This window comes from Musca autumnalis, unplaced genomic scaffold (assembly GCF_047663935.1).
Source record: "Musca autumnalis isolate F117 unplaced genomic scaffold, ASM4766393v1 scaffold_1, whole genome shotgun sequence".
Lineage (NCBI taxonomy): Eukaryota > Metazoa > Arthropoda > Insecta > Diptera > Muscidae > Musca > Musca autumnalis.
The window spans coordinates 194,129,623-194,148,269 of NW_027411644.1; the positions used below are offsets into that span (position 1 = coordinate 194,129,623).

The 18,647-nt window shown below is 38.3% G+C and overlaps 1 protein-coding gene across 1 annotated transcript; it reads left to right on the plus strand.

Moving 5' to 3' along the window:
- The first annotated feature begins 12,894 nt into the window (after nt 1-12,894).
- On the plus strand, nt 12,895-15,497 carry Rad60 (DNA repair protein Rad60). Its single transcript, XM_073959429.1, has 4 exons — nt 12,895-13,047; nt 13,111-14,277; nt 14,766-14,985; nt 15,046-15,497. The coding sequence occupies exons 1-4, from the start codon at nt 12,999-13,001 to the stop codon at nt 15,134-15,136; spliced, it is 1,527 nt and encodes a 508-aa protein (XP_073815530.1). The 5' UTR covers nt 12,895-12,998; the 3' UTR covers nt 15,137-15,497.
- The last annotated feature ends 3,150 nt before the right edge of the window (nt 15,498-18,647 follow it).

Sequence of the window (18,647 nt, forward strand, 5' to 3'; positions counted from 1 at the left end):
CTCGATTTCAACTGTCAATTCCATAGCTCAAACGTCAAATGAAATCTCATCTGGATTTCATTTGACGTTTAACCTATGGATTTGACAGTTGAAATCGAGTGGATTTCGTAAATGTAAACCAAGAATTAATCAGTCTAAATACGCAATTAAAATGCAAGTCATTGCGAAATATCCCAAAATAAATAAAATGCATTTATTATTTGTGTAAAACAAGAACACAAAGAACTTTATTGTGCAAACACAAATTAAAAAAGTTTCCATTAAATTCAATCACATTTTAGTTTACTTCCTCCGTTCTCCTCCGCATCTGATTTTCTTTCATCATCCTAAAGTTTTTTATGTTGCGTTCCCATCACTAGTTCAGCTTTCGACATGGACTCCAACTCCACCCCATTAAAAATTTCCGTCTCGTGAATTACCGCAAACATTTTCCCAACTTAATGCTAAGTTTACATTTACGAAATCCACTCAATTTCAACTGTCAATTCCATAGCTCAAACGATTTCAACTGTCAAATCCATAGGTTAAACGTCAAATGAAATCCAGATGAGATTTCATTTGACGTTTAAACTATGGATTTGACAGTTGAAATCGAGTGGATTTCGTAAATGTAAACCAAGCATAAGTTCCCAGCAAAAAATTTTGGAAGTTGTGCAATATGAGTTATGATTTCACAACATCTTTCGATGTAGTCCAACAGACTTATGAAAAATGCACTCCGCTCGATACATTTTATAAGCAGTTTCTCTAGAGGTCCCTACAGAAAAAACAGTTGGTTGATCCCTACACATTTCTTCAAAAGATAAACTAGAGTGTATACATTTCGAAGAATTTGTTATAAAATAAAGAAATAAGAACTTAAGTTGCAAACGTTTTTGCGGTAAGTCCCGGTCCACACTAGAGTGGTTTCATTGAAACAATTACATGAAATTATGCGTCTCTAGATCGACTTCCATAGTAGAGTAAAATCATAAAATTGCTGTAGTGCGGAATTCGATTTAAGAACACCTAATTTCATGAAATTTTTCAATTGGTCTGTTCCTTTACTTTTAAAAATGGCAACAGTGGCAAGAAATGGTAAAAGTGGTGAACTGCTCTCATACAAATCGTATGGTTTTTAAAGTAAAGGAACACTTTGCAGGTTAAAAATGGTAACCTCAGGTAAGTAAAGGAACAGAGCAAATGTAATTCACACTAGTGTGGACCGGGACTAATTCACGAGACGGAGTTGGAGTCCATGTCGAAAGCTGAACTAGTGATGGGAAGGCAACATAAAACAACTTTAGGATGATGAAAGAAAATCAGATGCGCTTGGATTAAATGGAGAACGGAGGAAGTAAACTAAAATGTGATTGAATTTAATGGTAACTTTTTTTAATTTATGTTTATATAATAAATTTTTTTGTATTGTTACGGAATTAGATTTAACTAATCTCCGTGTAGACGTTGTTTTATTCCCCAGTACGATTTGTACCAAATAAAACAGGGTTCGTTTTAGATTACGTTTCTACAATGCTTTATTTACTTTATTACACTTTTTCGGAACCGACTTTAATTACTAAGCACACAGCTTGTATCTAGTTAGCACGCAGCAATTCTTTAACCGATCTGTTCAGTTCAACGCTTAAAACACAACTCACTCGTCATTGCCAGTTTCCCTGTATTTATATCCCAAAGTCTCCCTGTTCGAGAAATATCTAGAACATATGGCAACACCTCGAATCTGTTCAACGAACACACAGACGCACATTCGCACTAAGCATGGCAGAACTACCAGGTAGTGGTATCACACCAGCTGATCGAATATGAAAAGTCAAGTCCCTGTATAAAAAAATTATCTTTGTTGTAATTTCCCCAACAACATAAAGAAAGTTTTGACATAACATATTCAAAATTTTACGATGCCACTACCTGGTAGTTCTGCCATGGCACTAAGCGAACAACCAGACTCAAATACATGGGGAAAGAGCAATACAGTGGACAAACACAGTAATGACGTAATAACAACAACAAACAAATGCAAGAAATAAAAGGCCTGTTCGACAACTTCGCAAGTAAAAAGTTTTTGCAAGTTCTTGCAGCTACTTGCAAGTACTTCTCATGTTTCTTTTACTGAACAAGTTTGTTATCGAACATTTTGTAAAAGTTTGTACAAAATTGTACAAACTTTTGAGTTATCGTACAGACCTAAAGATGTAACAAACTAAACGATAATTACATGATTATGGCAAAACAAAATAAAAGCACATTAATGAAAGGTAAAGTAACATCTAGAATAATGAAGAGAGTTCTACATGGTAGTTGTTGTTGCTTAAATAAAGTAACTACTTACTTACTTACTTAGCTGGCCCATTACAGAACATTTGTTCTATAGGCCGAACTAAGAAGAGATCTCCATTCCTCTCTATTTGTTGCTTTGCACACTGGAATACCGCGCCTTGTCATCTCATCATCCACTTGTTTGCGCCATCTATTCCTTGGCCTGCCAATTCTGCGTGCACCGCCATGTGGCATGTATTCATACGCCTTTTTAGCGGGTTCATCATCGCTCATTCTTATGATATGGCCTAGCCAACGCAATCGCTGCATCTCGATACGTTTAACAATATTCATGTCGTTGTATAGCAGATACAGCTCGTGGTTCATGCGACGTCGATATTCACCGTCAACGCAGATTGGTCCATAGATCTTTCGAAGAATTTTTCTCTCAAACACACCAAGCACTGCCATGTCTGCTTGCGCAAGTACCCAGGCTTCGGAGCCATACATCAGCACGGGTAGTATCAGTGTTTTGTAGAGCGTTATTTTTGTTTGACGAGATGTGGCTTTGTTTTTAAACTGCTTACTTAATCCAAAGTAGCATCTGTTGGCCAATACAATTCTTCTTTTTATTTCACAACTGATGTCGTTTGTTGTGTTGACGGAGGTGCCGAGGTAGACGAAGTCTTTTACTACCTCAATATTATAGGAACCAACTTCCACAGTCGGTCCGAGCTCAATGGACGCATTGCGCGTCGACACCATCAACTTGGTCTTCTCACCGTTTACCGCCAGACCCACTTTAGCAGATTCTCCTTCGACCTTTATAAAGGTATCAGTTACTTCTTTTACTGATCGACCCATGATGTCTATATCATCAGCATAAGCAAGTAACATGTGACTGTTGGTGTAGATTGTGCCACTTCTTTTGACGTTTGCCTCTCGTATAACCTTTTCTAGCAGGATGTTGAAGAGGTCACACGAAAGGCTGTCTCCTTGTCTGAAACCTCTTTTGGTACCAAACTCTTCGGAGAGGTTCTTTCCTATTTTAACTGAGGACCTCGTGTCAGTTAAAGTCATTTTACAAAGCCGGATGAGCTTTGCGGGAATACCAAATTCAGACATGGCTTGGAATACCTTTGAGCGCAGCGGACTGTCGAAGGCTGCTTTATAATCGACAAAAAGGTGGTAGGTGTCGATCTGCATCTCTTGGGTCTTCTCCAGGATTTGCCGCAGGGTAAATATCTGGTCAATGGTGGACTTGCCAGGTCTAAAGCCGCATTGGTATGGTCCAATAATCTCGTTGACCATTGGCTTTAGTCGTTCGCACAATATCCCTGACACGATCTTGTAGGCAATAGGGAGTAGACTTATGCCCCTATAGTTAGAGCATACAGTCTTATCTCCCTTCTTGTGGACGGGGCACAGGATACTCAGGTTCCAATCGTCGGGTACTCGTTCTTCCTGCCAGATGGTGCTAACTAGCTGATGAATACACCTTATCAGCGTGTCGCCTCCGGTTTTGAACAGCTCGGCTGGTAAGCCATCGGCCCCTGCTGCCTTATTATTCTTCAGCCGGTTTATTGCTGTCTTTACCTCATCTTGGCTGGGCGGTATACATTCAATACCATCTTCTGGGATTGGGACTGTGGTATCTTCGTCGTCTTCGCTGCTATTGGATACCAACAGATTTGAAAAATGTTCTTTCCATATCCTGAGTACACTATCTGTATCAGTTACCAAATTACCTTGCTGGTCTCTACAGGAGGATGTGCCTGTACCAAAGCCATCAGTTTGATGCTTGACTCTTTGGTAGAATTTTCGGACTTCATTCTGACTCCTGTACATCTCGATTTTTTCACACTCCCGCTTTTCCATCTGTCTCTTTTTCCTGCGGAAAAGACGTTTCTCCTCTCTCCTTTTCTCCCTGTATCTCTCTCGTGCGCTACGCGTTGCTACAGATTGTAAAGTAGCCTTATATGCCGCATTTTTCTCTTCGGTGGCAGCACGACACTCCTCATCATACCATGGATTCCTTGGTGGAGGTCTCTGGTATCCAAGTATGGATTTTGCGGCTGTTTGCATGGAGTGGGCAATGCTTTGCCATTGCGCTGATATGTTATCGGGATGAGGAGGGCTTTGATTAAGCAATTGGGCTAGTTGAGTGGAATATGCTGTGGCTATCTGTTGTGATTGCAGCTTACCGATGTCTAACTTTCGTGTTGTGTCTGTTCGTACTTTGTTTGCTACGTTTAAGCGGGTGCGTACCTTTGCTGCAACAAGGTAGTGGTCCGAATCAATGTTTGCGCCTCGGAACGATCGTACATCCAACACGCTCGATGAATGTCTTCCATCTATCACAACATGATCAATTTGGTTTCTTGTTTTCTGATCTGGAGACAGCCAGGTGCCCTTATGAATATCGAGATGATTAAATCTGGTACTGCTAACTACCATGTTTTTTGCAGCTGCAAAGTCTATCAGTCTCATACCATTGTCAGATGTTTCACTGTGGAGACTGAATTTCCCGACTGTTGGGCCAAAGATATTCTCCTTTCCAATTTTGGCATTAAAATCGCCTAGAATGATTTTAATGTCATGGGCAGGGCAACGGTCATATGTTTCTTCTAAGCGCTCGTAAAATATATCTTTGGTCTGTTCATCCTTTTCTTCGGTGGGAGCATGAGCGCAGATAAAGCTGATGTTGAAGAATTTAGCTTTTATTCGAATTGCAGCAAGTCTTTCATTCACTGGAGTGAAGCTGGATACAAGATGTTTTAGTCTCCGACTAACTACGAATCCACAACCAAACTCATGCTTTACGTCATGGCAGCTATAATACAGTGCGTCACCTTTAGGTGTTGTTGTGACGCCTTTCCCAATCCATCGTATTTCCTGTATCGCAGTAATATCGGTCTTGTACTTTTCAAGTACGTCTGCCAATGCGAAGACTGCACCTTCTCTATAAAGAGTGCGAACATTCCAGGTGCAGATTCGCAGATCATGGTCCTTAAAACGTTTGCGGGGTTCGTCAACTTTAGAGGGGTTTGTTTTTCTTTTCTTTCGTTTTTTCATAGTAGGCTGTTTTTTCTAGGGGAGGGTTACTAACCCGACGCCCAAACCCAAGTTTTTAACGTTCTTATGGGTGAACGCGCGGCACATGTTAGCTCACTACCTTTAACGGGTGTTAAAGGCAGTTCCCCAGGTGACACCACGGGGAGGTCAGTGTCCACTTGGGATGAAAGAGGGACCAAGATAAATCCTGGGCTTTGCCATGTTAAAACCGGTCAGGACCGTTCCTTGGTATCTTCCATCCCCTACGTCACCCTAAATAAAGTAACTGCGTAATAAAAACTTTACGTTATGCCAAGTTTACACTTGCTCTCTAAAATCCACTGGATTTCACGAAATCCTGAAATACATCCCGGTGTTTATACTTATTTTTTTGTTGATTTCAAATATATCACAATGATCAAGGTAGATGCATATGAGCAGCTGATCGAACATGAATTTTCAAAACAAGTTGTTGTAAATTTAATTAGTCATCAAAAATATACGACAATATAGAACTTTACAACTTTATTTCGAAAATTATCGTAAAATTATCTATATATCGTATTAATTGTGTATAGTAATAACAAGTAAAAAAATAAAAAATGATTTTATCGTTGAGACATCATAATAATAAATTTTGATAGATAAAAGTTGTGTTCAGAACTTGCAGCAGTTTTCCCGTTTAGTGCTAAAAATGCGTTCCCGCACTTCGAAGTTTAGCAAGACTTGCACTTCTCTTTAAACAAAAACAGCGCCGAATAACACCCTATTCTCCTGTTTTTTGCCGTACAATTTTGGCATAGTAGAAACTAGCACCATGTTCATTATCATCTAAATACGATAGCTGATACGTTGATTTGCTGCAGTTTTTGCAATTTCCGTCATTTTTTCGTTCCCGTATTTTTTAAGAAATTTCTATGGGGAAGCAATTTTAGACATTTCGCTCTTTTTTGTAACATTACCATTAAAAAAGTACGAGAACGCAATGAAAAATAGCATTGTAACAAAGTAATCTAATATTTTTTTCACATTGTTTAAAAATTTTGATACTAAAATTTTTTGTTGCATCAATTGACCATCTACCTTGTTTATTGTGATACGTGAAAAGTGTTTCAACTTTTGGTACTTTTTCAGGCAATAACAGGGTTGTATATCATGTGTACTGCGATTTCGATGTTGATTTCGCTGAAATCACGAAATGAGATGATTTCATTTTTGTATGCGCGAAATCATAACTCTGTTGGACTTAATCGAAAGATGTTGTGAAATCATAACTCCAATTGTACAACTTCCAACATTTTTTGCGGGGACCTTTCAATTTAGTCCAACAGAGTTATGAAAAATGCACTCCGTTCGATACATTTTATAAGCAGTTGCTGTAGAGATCCCTACAGAAAAAAACATTTGGTTGACCACTGGGTTTAATAGATCCAGTGGGTTAATCTTTGCTGGTTACACTTAGCTTTTCGAGGATAAAAACTGTCAGCTGATGTTTGTGTACGTATACATACAAACTAACTAATAAAGTCGTGTGTTACATTTTTACAATATCTCGTATGAGATATCGTCCCCTCTTTGCTCATATTGGTATATTTTACACACTGGGATACATTTTTGTATCATGGTATCAATCGTACATTTTGTTAAAAAAGTGTCTAATGAAAAAAATAAATAATTTTATGATTTCCAAATAACATTAGATTTATTAACTCCATAAAACCTCATGCGACCAATCGTAAACGTGTAAAACACGACAAACTCTGTTGCAAAAACAGTTGCAACTTTTGGTACTTTTTGAGTAGAGTTGGATTTTTTTGCACAAATACCGAATACAACACTGTATTTTTGGTGGAATTTTGCCGGATTTAAAATAAACCCAGCCATGAGAGGATTTAATTTTTGTATGGCAAATCTGGTCAGATTTGAGCAGATTAAGCAATTAAATCCTCATGAAGTGGGTTAACCCGGCAAAAAGCTGTAGTGTAACTCCGATAACCGATTTTTCCTTTATGTTATCGAAAAAAATAGTAAAAATGTGTAGAAATGTGCAGTACTGGAACAGACCAATGATGTGTGTTTGTTTACTCAAAACTTGTACAATTTTGGCCTGTTCCCGTAGTTTATAAAGTGGTAAAAGTCGTAAAAATTGCAAAAGTCGTAAACGATTTCATATATATTTTGTGTACGGGAACGCAAAATGTGTAAAAGTGGTAAAAATTGTAAAAACTTTTTAGTTCTGGAACAGAGCTTTTGTTACTGGATGTTGTTCGTTTGCTCTGCAGTACAATGCAAAAGACCTTAGTCGATTACAAGAAGTTACTGGACTTGTAAAACATGAAAAATATGTAAGTGATGCCAAGTTTTTTGAAAAACAACAATATGGCTGACGCATTAAAGTTAAACATCTTCTTCTTCTTTATTTGCACATCCGGTATTCGGATATAAAGCGATCATACAATATAATAAATATATTCTTTATACATTTTATTTGATATACTTCATTTTATGTTATGTTAGTGATATTAATTCTCTATTTCTTGCAGCGTGTATTAGATTTCTTTCATTACTGTATCCAGTCCAATCCTGGATGTTTTTAATCCAAGATAACTCTTTTCTGCCTCGAACTCGATTTCCTTCAACATTGCCTTTAATAATGGTCTGGAGAAATTTGTACTTATCGTTCCTCATGAGATGTCCTAGACAGTTTTCAGCAATTGTCGATCCAAATTCATTTTTCTTAAGACTTCTTCATTTGTGACCCGCGCAGTCCAAGGTATTTTCAAAATGCGACGGTATACCCATATTTCGAAGGCTTCAAGTTTTTTCTCATCAGCTTTTTTTATTGTCCACGCCTCTACTGCATATAATAATGTGGACCAAATATAACATTTTAAGAATCTGGTCTTTGTCGAGAGACTCAAGTCATGGTTAGTAAGAACTTTCTTATATTTGTAGAAAGCACCTCTGGCTAACTCCACACGACGTTTTATTTCTTTTGACATGTTCCATTGTTCGTTCAACAGTGTTCCCAAGTATGTAAAGTTTTTAACGCGTTCGATTGTATCATCTTTTATTTTGAGTATTGTATTGTAATTTTGATCCTTTCTGCTGATTACTATATATTTTGTCTTCTTTATATTAATTTTAAGGCCATATAGCTCGCTTACGCATGTAAGTCTATCTAATAGTTTTTGCAATCCTGATAGGCTTCCAGCTATTATGGCCCCGGCACATACGGCGCGTTGAGCGTTGTGTTACAACAACCACATGAAAACTTCAAGAACAAACTTGGCATCACTTACACATTTTACATGTGGTTGTTGTTTTCAACGCGCAACGTGTCACAAAACGGACCGTATGTGCCGAGGGCTTTAGTGTGGTGTCAGCAGCATAACGTATATTATTTATTAATGTTCCATGCACTTTTATACCTATTCGTTCAGTTTCAATCGATTCATGAAATATCTTTTGTGAGTATATGTTGAACAGCAGAGGTGATAAGATGCATCCTTGTCTGACCCATTTACTTCTATCCGGGCTTTCTGATTCCAGTACAGGTTTTGTATGCATCTTATTTCTTTTTCTTCAATACCAATGTCTCTCAGAATAGTCATTAATTTATCGTGCTGGACGTTGTCAAAAGCCTTTTCATAGTCAATGAAACATATAAAAACGTCCTTCTGCACATCTCTACATTTCTGAACAAGTACTAGTATGCAGAGAAGGGCTTCTCGGGTACCCATAGCCTCTTTGAACCTAAATTGAGAGTTTCCCATAGCAGCTTCACATTTGGCATATATCCGTTTATGGATAATTTTAAGAAACAATTTTAGAATGTGGCACATCAAGCTAATAAGTCTGTAGTCGCAACACCTTTTTGCATTTGATTTTTTCGGTATTGCAATAAAGGTTGAGATTAGCCAATCATTTGGATATTGTCCTGTATTATATATGTGATTAAGTAATTCCACTATCAATAGTATATTATTTCCATCTATTAATTTCAGTATTTCTGAGGGGATTTCGTCGGGCCCTGTTGCTTTCTTGTCTTTTAGAGACTTTAGAGCTTGTTCCACCTCAGATCGCGTAATAGGGGTTCCAGTGACGTCAGCATTCAAGTCGGTTATATTTTCTGATCGATTTTCATCTGTGAACATTTGTTTAATATATCTTTTCCATAAATTCTTTTTTTCAGTTGCTTCGAAGATCGGCTGGTTATTTTCATCTACGAGAATTGCTGGAGATATTTTTCTGTAAATTCCTGCAGTTTCTTTCAACTTTTTATGTAGGTTGAAGTCGTCATGCATGTATTGAATGTGTTCAATTTCTCGGCATTTTTGAATTAGTAATAAATTTTTTGCAGCCCGTGTCGCAGCGCGGATTTCCTTATTTATTTCCCAATATTTTTCGTAATCTACGTTTTTTTACTTGCTTCGTTCTTCTAGGAGTTTTATGATTTCATCTGTCATCCATTCCTCTTGATTTTTTCTTGTATTGTTTCCTATGGAGTTGTTTGCTACATTGCAAATTGTTTCTTTGACGCTATGCCATACATTACCCATATCGTTCACATCAATATCTTCAAGTTTATGGTTTAGGAGGTGCTTGATTTCATTTTTTGTTGTTGGATTGTTGAGTTTCTCTGTGTTCAATTTACGGGATGTTTTCTTTTTTCGGATTACTGTCAATTTTATTCGCATATATATCATCAGTAGGTTGTGATCTGAGGGTACGTCCGCTCCTGGATATGTTGAGCATTTTGTCACAGAGGATCTAAAACGTCTATTGATGATTATAAAATCGATTTGGTTCCGTACTATGTTTCCTCTATTATCTTGTGGCGATTTCCATGTGTAAAGCCTTCGGGGATGTAATCGAAAAAGTGTGTTGGTAATAGTCAGATTATTTTCTTGACAGAACTCTAATAGCCTATCTCCTCTATCATTTCTTTCTCCCAAGCCATATTTTCCTGTTATACCATATACCTTCTCGCTTCCAATTTTGGCATTAAAGTCACCTTGAATAATCGTTATTTCATGTGATTTCGTCATTTTTATCAGTTCGTTGATGTCATTGTAGAAGTTTTCAACTTCATCGGTATTTCCATCACATGTGGGGGCATAAACTTGAATTATGTTAAAATTTAATGGTTTTCCTGTGATTTTTATCATCATTACTCTATCTGACATCGCTATCGAGCCAGCTACACTATTAGCTATGTCTTTTCTGACTATAATATGCTCTCTTCCTTTACGTGCCTGAGGTTACCATTTCTTGCCATTTTTAACCTGTAAAGTGTTCCCTTACTTTTAATAGCGTACAATTTATATGATAGCAGTTTACCACTTTTACCATTTTCTGCCACTGTTACCATTTTTAAAAGTAAAGGAACAGACCAATTAAAAAATTTCATGAAATTAGGTGTTCTTAAATCGAATTCCGCACTACAGCAATTTTATGATTTTACTCTACTATGGAAGTCGATCTAGAGACGCATAATTTCATGTAATTGTTTCAATGAAACCACTCTAGTGTGGACCGGGACTTACCGCAAAAACGTTTGCAACTTAAAGCCCCCGGCACATACGGTACGTTGTGCGTTGAAAACAACAACCACATGAAAAATGTGTAAGTGATGCCAAGTTTGTTCTTGAAGTTTTCATGTGGTTGTTGTAACACAACGCTCAACGCGCCGTATGTGCCGAGCGCTTATGTTCTTATTTCTTTATTTTATAACAAATTCTTCGAAATGTATACACTCTAGTTTATCTTTTGAAGAAATGTGTAGGGATCAACCAACTGTTTTTTCTGTAGGGATCTCTAGAGAAACTGCTTATAAAATGTATCGAGCGGAGTGCATTTTTCATAAGTCTGTTGGACTACATCGAAAGATGTTGTGAAATCATAACTCATATTGCACAACTTCCAAAATTTTTTGCTGGGAACTTATGCTTGGTTTACATTTACGAAATCCACTCGATTTCAACTGTCAAATCCTCATCTGGATTTCATTTGACGTTTAACCTATGGATTTGACAGTTGAAATCGTTTGAGCTATGGAATTGACAGTTGAAATCGAGTGGATTTCGTAAATGTAAACTTAGCATTAAGTTGGGAAAATGTTTGCGGTAATTCACGAGACGGAAATTTTTAATGGGGTGGAGTTGGAGTCCATGTCGAAAGCTGAACTAGTGATGGGAACGCAACATAAAAAACTTTAGGATGATGAAAGAAAATCAGATGCGGAACAGACCAATAGCTACACCTTTCCTGTGTATTCCATCCATATTTCCTGAGTGATACACCATAGCATTTTGGGATTTAAACTCTACTCTATCTGTCCACCATGTTTCACTGACACCAAGTATATCAATTTGGAGCTTATTCATTTCATTAATGGTATTGTTCAATTTTCCAACTTCGTACAAACTTCTGACATTCCACGTTCCAATTTTCAGCTTCTTGTTGTTTTTACCTCCGGGGATTCTTAGCACCCTCGTTTGGCCGGAGACTGAGGGCCGTGTATTTTGGTTTTCGTTTTGCATATTGTATGATTTTCAAGGGAAATAATTACTTCAGTGGTTTCCCGTTGCCTTCTGAAGGGTTTAAAGTTGTCCTTCTATATTATAAGCCGCTCCTCTGGAGTTCAGACGCTGTTTGCAGCCGCCCAATGTGAGAACAGACGCTGCTCAATGATTTGTTACGAAGTTTTCTCTCCGTGCTGTTTGGTCCGCGGGAGGTATTTGATTTCCCTCCTACCACCCATATGCGAGAAGTATTGGTAAATCCGCCACCCTCCTCATATGGGAAGCATTCGCCATCCGCCACCTGCGACGCGTTCTCTAGGGGTTTCAGCCTCCCCCGAGGGAAAGTTAAACATAATTTAACTATTTTGGGACAACGCGTGTCCCAACGAGTCACTAAACGGACCGTTTGTGTCGAGGGCTTATGGCTGCCGCATTAAAGTTAAACATAATTTAACTTTTTTGGGACAACGCGTATCCCAACGTGTCACTAAAGCCCTCGGCACATTCAAAAAACTTGGCATCACTTACACATTTTTCATGTGGTTGTTGTAACGCAACGCACATACGGTCCGTTTAGTGACACGTTGGGACATGCGTTGTCCCAAAACTGTTAAATTATGTTTAACTTTAATGCGCCAGCCATGTTGTTGTTTTTCAAAAAAAAACTTGGCATCACTTACACATTTTTCATGTGGTTGTTGTAGCGCAACGCTGAACGCACCGTATGTGCCGAGCGCTTTAAGCCCTCGGCACATACGGTCCGTTTAGTGACACGTTGTGACATGCGTTGTCCCAAAACAGTTAAATTATGTTTAACTTTAATGCGCCAGCCATGTTGTTGTTTTTCAAAAAACTTGGCAGCACTTACACATTTTTCATGTGGTTGTTGTAACGCAACGCACCGTATTTGCCGAGCGCTTTAAAGTTAAACATAATTTAACTTTTTTGGGACAACGCGTGTCCCAACGTGTCACTAAACGGATCGTATGTGCCGAGGGCTTTATATGCAAGCCGTATTTGGGTAGCGCTCATTCTTACGTCACGCATTTGTTTAAGTTAAGCGCTTACTGTCCACTTGTCGACTTTTGAGTCCCTACAAATCGAAGCAGGATTGGCTTTGTTTGTTGAACACAGAATCGCAAAAAAAACTTTGGAAGTATGAGTGAACAGTTCAACATTTTTGGGAATTTAGATGCCCTAAAAAACGGTAATTGACAGAATCCCTAAAAATAAATCTCAATTCTTTTAAAGGTTTACATATCTATTGCAGTTAATCTCTTGGATAAACTCAAATCTCTTGAGAAATCAAATGCTAAGAAGAATTCAAATATCGCGGTAAGCGATGATGATGACAGTGACTTGGACAAAGATTTTGAATCTATGCTAAATAATAATGTTCCCAAAAAGAGTCCATCTAAACGAAGAAAAAAGAATGACATTTGCCCAAGAAAAAATCACAACGAAGATAAGTCTAAAGAAGATAAAGAAACTGAAAATTTGGCGACTTCCCCCAAAGACAAAACAAAGAAAAAAGGCCGTAAATCAATTCAACGTAGATCCACTACATCTTCGGAAAGATCATTGTCGCCAACTATGGATTGTTTAGTAGGTTTAGATAAGAATGCTGGTCATAGTGATGTTATCATACCACCGCCTTCGTTACCTGTTGCTACAAATATCAATTTACCAGACAGAGTAACTAGAAGCAACTTTGAAGCTTTGCGAAGAATTGCTGAGGCAAATGCTGCAGCTGCAGCTGAGGCGGAAAGAAGACAAATAGAAAATACCGGCAAACGTAACGGACGTGCAAGAGGAAAAGGACGTGGTCGTGGACGAGGTCGTAATGCCAGTGACGAAAATACACTATATGACAATAACTGTTTGAATAATATAAATTCAGATGCAGAATATGTACCACAGCCTGTGGGGGAACCTATTACTCAAGCTCCTTCATATACAGCATCCCCTATAGAAATACTTTTGCAAATGGCTCGCGGGCGAGGTCGTCGCCAGACAGCAAGTTCTCGCCGTGCTCAAATGGCAGAAATTGCTGCACGTTCTACACACGTCGATTTTGTTGATTTAATATCTAGCCCAATGCCCCGTGTTGAGGGAACAATCACTCTAGACTCTGATGGTGAAGTGGAAAACCATCAGCCAATAAGTTTGGGCAAATCGAAAAAACCGAATGAAAAACCGTCTGTTTTGGATATTTCTCTTGAAGATGACAATCCGGAGATGTCGGTTAAGGTTAAATGGAATGGCAAACCCGAGGCATTTAAATTACGAAAATATCAAAAATTTTCGGTGATATTTCAAAAATTGGCTGAACGTGAAAATGCCGCAATAGAAAATATCATATTAAATTTGGATGATCGCATTATTACGGCCGATGATACCCCAGATTCGATTGATTACAAAATTTTCCAATTTATAAGTGAGTATTTCGTTGTTTTTCTTTTTATGTATGATAGTATTGTAATATTGTTGAGCTTTTCTGATGGGTTGTCCTTTGATGTGTAAGAGCCATCTAAATGTATTAGTCATTTCCATAGATGTCTCGATAGGATTACAAAGGTTATAAGCGGACAACCCAACTCGTCCATTTTATAACATCCGGATAGGACGCAATCAAATTAGAATAATTTGGTTCAAATACATTCTTGGCAATGCAGACACCTCATATACTTCTCCATCTACCATACAAATAGAATGGTCCTCAATTTACCAGTTTCTAGGAGGGCAGTTTGTGTTCCGTGTTAAGTCTTACAATAATGATTAAACCATAATCATGATTAAATTAAATAACATCAGAGGTCCGTCTGATTGTCCCTATGCCAACTTAGTGCAGACTTCTTCACGATTTAAATTATTACACATTTGTATAATATTAATTTTCAAATAAATATTTTGCGCTTTTTTCAGATGGTCGCGTTTTAACCATGAACTTTAATTCCCCATTGGCTGTGGGCAAACCTGGAGTTACCAAAAAACAACGTAGTGCCAATCAAATAAGTGTAAAAATACAATCGGATAAATGGAAACGTCCACTACAAATTGATATAAAGAAAACTGATCTCTTTCGTATTTTATATATAAAATGTGCCGAAGAGTTAAGTATTGGAATGGATAAAATCAGTCTAAGGTAAGGTGGACAAAATTCAAAAACCTTCAACAGAAATGTATATCAACTTTTTATTTACAGTTTTGATGGTGAACCTTTAGAGCTAAATGATACACCAGCCGACATAGATTTGGAAGGTGGCGAAGTTATTGACTTACGTCTAAGAGATTGAATCACTTTTAAACTAAATTATGTACTATCTAATTTAGATTTGAATTGTGGTGAATTTAACGATTTTTTGGTAGAGTTTTATTTTATACGTTGCTGATATGTTAAGCTAGAGGCTATGTATTCCAAATTAAAGTATTTGTATTGTTCACAAATGTTGTATATGTTATGCGTTTTCTTTTGTGCTTCTTAGTCTCCTACCATCTGCTGAATTTGTCTTTGTTTTTATCTATTCTTCATTTTTGTTGGTTATCGGTTTTAATTAATAAATGGCCCATTTTTTAGATTATCAAAACAATTGTATTAGCTTTTAGGTCCTTATAATTCCAAATAAAGTTCAATATATAAGCGCTTACATTAGAAAATATATTTTTTAATTTATATCGAATTGTAAAAACAATTCTGGAAAAAAGAAACAACATACGACTATTTCATCTCGGAATGCCTACTCCAGATTCGGGACGGATCCAACACACTCAACCTTCGGTGAGATGCAGTACACGCCGGGAGTGGGTGCTTCTCAGGGGTTGTTCTGGACTCGTCCATGCGAGGGACTACGTTAGGCACTATGGCTGACTTCTGAAACGTCATAAAACAGCTTTGATTCAAATATTGCTCGTGCATTGTAAAAGTATTTTAAATACACATCGTTGTAAAATCCACTTAATACGTCAGTTTACTACCAGATGCTTATTTTGTGTGTATACTGCGTTTCAAATGCGCGTTATTGACGTTTTGGATTGTAACACTGCGCATTAATTCTGTATTACAGGGATATGGAATAAGACATTTACAGACATTAACAAAGTAATTGACGTTACGGAAGTCAGCATATGTTGCTGCGTGTCATCTGAATACACGACTACCACCCATTGCTGTTTCAATCTCTGAAAATTGCAATGGGCTCCGAAGTAAGATCGAGGAAATAGTGGATTTCATGTGCCGGAAAAATATCATGGTCGCGACGGTGCAGTAAACCAAGCTCAACAACAGCTTACAGCGTTGTGATGGCTACAATGTACTGAGGAATGATCGCACCAGAAGTGGAGGTGGGGGATTAGCTTTCCTATTGCACCAGTCTGTTCAATACAGACCTATCCCGTTTGAGACTGGCTCTATTGACCCATACATGGAATGTAAGGGGGTAACAGTCAGATGTGGAACTGTCGAGGTAGAGTCGCTGAACATATACATCCCGCCGATAACTAGCTGTACTCCAGGTTATAGGTCCGAAATTATCCCGCTTTTGGTCTTGGGGGACTTAAATGCTCATCATGAGTTATGGTATTCGGTCCCCGGAAACGACCAATAGGTTATAGTGCTGGCTGAGCAGATTGATAGCTCTACGTTTTGCACGGTCAATGAGGACGCCCCTACCAGAATTAGAGGAGCGTGTCACAGTTCGCCAGACATAACAATCGTGTCACCTGTACTGCGATTCTCTAACTCGATTTTCTGTTACCGACAAATATACATAGTTAAAATTAAAATGCTTTTAATTTCGGTAATTAACGATGTTTTTCGGTAAATTAGCGACGAATAAAAAGTAGTCGCAAAGTTCTACCGATAGCAATAGTGCTGTTAAATTTTTTTAACCTTTCATTCATAATTTTGCGTTTTAATTTTACCGATATTTGTCGGTAACTCAAAAATGAGTTAGGGAATGAAACTACTGGTCTGACAAATGAAGTCAGCTGGCAATCCGTCGTTTCTCTTAGATCAGACCATCTCTCCATAATTGTCTACATCGGAAGACTGCCCGATTTCATCACCTCTGAACGCGGCACTTTCAGCCATCATGGGTAAGCTTCATTAATCATCGCTTCAGAGATAATCATCGTTTCGAGACATCATCACTGCCGCAGCCGCTCGCCATATACCAGCTGGTCGAATACCCGAAGTAAGACCAAATTTCCCAGCAGAAGCGACGGGATTAGCAAACGAACGTGATGAGCTTCGTCGTGTCAACCACAGTGTATCCAGAGCCATGGAGCTGATACTGGAAGTTAACCCTGGAAAAAAGGAAGATAGGACCTCAATCATGTTTGGCGACTGACTGATCCTAATAGGCGCGTTATTTCAATCGACATCCTGTCGACCATCCCGAGAATGACAGGGCGAAGAGCAGAGTATTACGTCGCATTAGATCTCTTCCTGCCGAGGATAAACCACCACAATTTACAATGGATGATGTTGCGAATGTCATTAGGAACGCCGCGCGATAGGACAGTATTGGTGGATAAACAATTATATGTGTGGATGCCAATCGTACGCGTTCACCCATAAGAACGTTGAAAACTTGGGTTTGGGCGTCGGGTTAGTAACCCTCCCCTAGAAAAAACAGCATACTATGAAAAAACGAAAGAAAAGAAAAACATATCCCTCTAAAGTTGACGAACCCCGCAAAAACGAAAGAAAAGAAAAACAAATCCCTCTAAAGTTGACGAACCCCGCAAACGTTTTAAGGACCATGATCTGCGAATCTGCACCTGGAATGTTCGCACTCTTTATAGAGAAGGTGCAGTCTTCGCATTGGCAGATGTACTTGAAAAGTACAAGGCCGATATTACTGCCATACAGGAAATACGATGGATTGGGAAAGGCGTCACAACAACTCCTAAATGGAGATAAGACTGTATGCTCTAACTATAGGGGCATAAGTCTACTCCCTATTGGCTACAAGATCGTGTCAGGGATATTGTGCGAACGACTAAAGCCTATGGTCAACGAGATAATTGGACCATACCAATGCGGCTTTAGACCTGGCAAGTCCACCATTGACCAGATATTTACCTTGCGGTTAATCCTGGAGAAGACGCAAGGGATGCAGATCAACACCTACCACCTTTTTGTCGATTATAAAGCAGCCTTCGACAGCCCGCTGCGTTCAAAGGTATTCCAAGCCATGTCTGAATTTGGTATCCCCGCACTCTGAGTCGATAGAAAACTTGACCACTAAGCAACTGTGATTTTGTTTAATTTGATCACCTCTGGGTACCACCCAGATTGAAACTAACTACTGTGAAACTAGAGTGACAACTGCTAGAGCGGCGCCTTCCCAGAGGAAATGGGTGAGGAATTATCTTGATTCTTTACCCCAACAGCTAATGGCTTTGACTATCTTATGAAGGTTTGCTTAGACGAAACAGGTCTTACTTTTTTCAGAATGCTAGCTAAGATGACACCTCGGAAGAGCCTTTAGCAGCATGATCTTTCCTTCGGAATCAGTTTTTTACAAGGAAGTCGACTAGTACTGTAATCATAGTAGATCTAGCATTCGTATGTCTAGCACCACCAGTAGTGGAATTATGTAACTCATTTTTCGAGTTACCGACAAAAATCTGTAAAATTAAAATGCTTATAATTTCGGTAATTAACGAAATTTGTCGGTAAGTTAACAACCAAAAGAATTTTGTCACTATGTTCTACCGATAGCAACAGTGTTATCAAATTTTATTGGCATTTTTCATTCATAATTTGCGTTTTAATTTTAACGATTTTTGTCTGTAACTCAA

What these genes read in the sequence shown, in the direction of transcription:
- Rad60 (XM_073959429.1), top strand. Translation starts at nt 12,999, where the DNA reads ATGAGTGAACAGTTCAACATTTTTGGGAATTTAGATGCCCTAAAAAAC. An exon ending in TTTAGATGCCCTAAAAAACG is followed by an intron (nt 13,048 to 13,110) that starts GTAATTGACAGA and finishes TATCTATTGCAG; the next exon opens with TTAATCTCTTGGATAAACTC. An exon ending in ATGGATAAAATCAGTCTAAG is followed by an intron (nt 14,986 to 15,045) that starts GTAAGGTGGACA and finishes TTTTATTTACAG; the next exon opens with TTTTGATGGTGAACCTTTAG.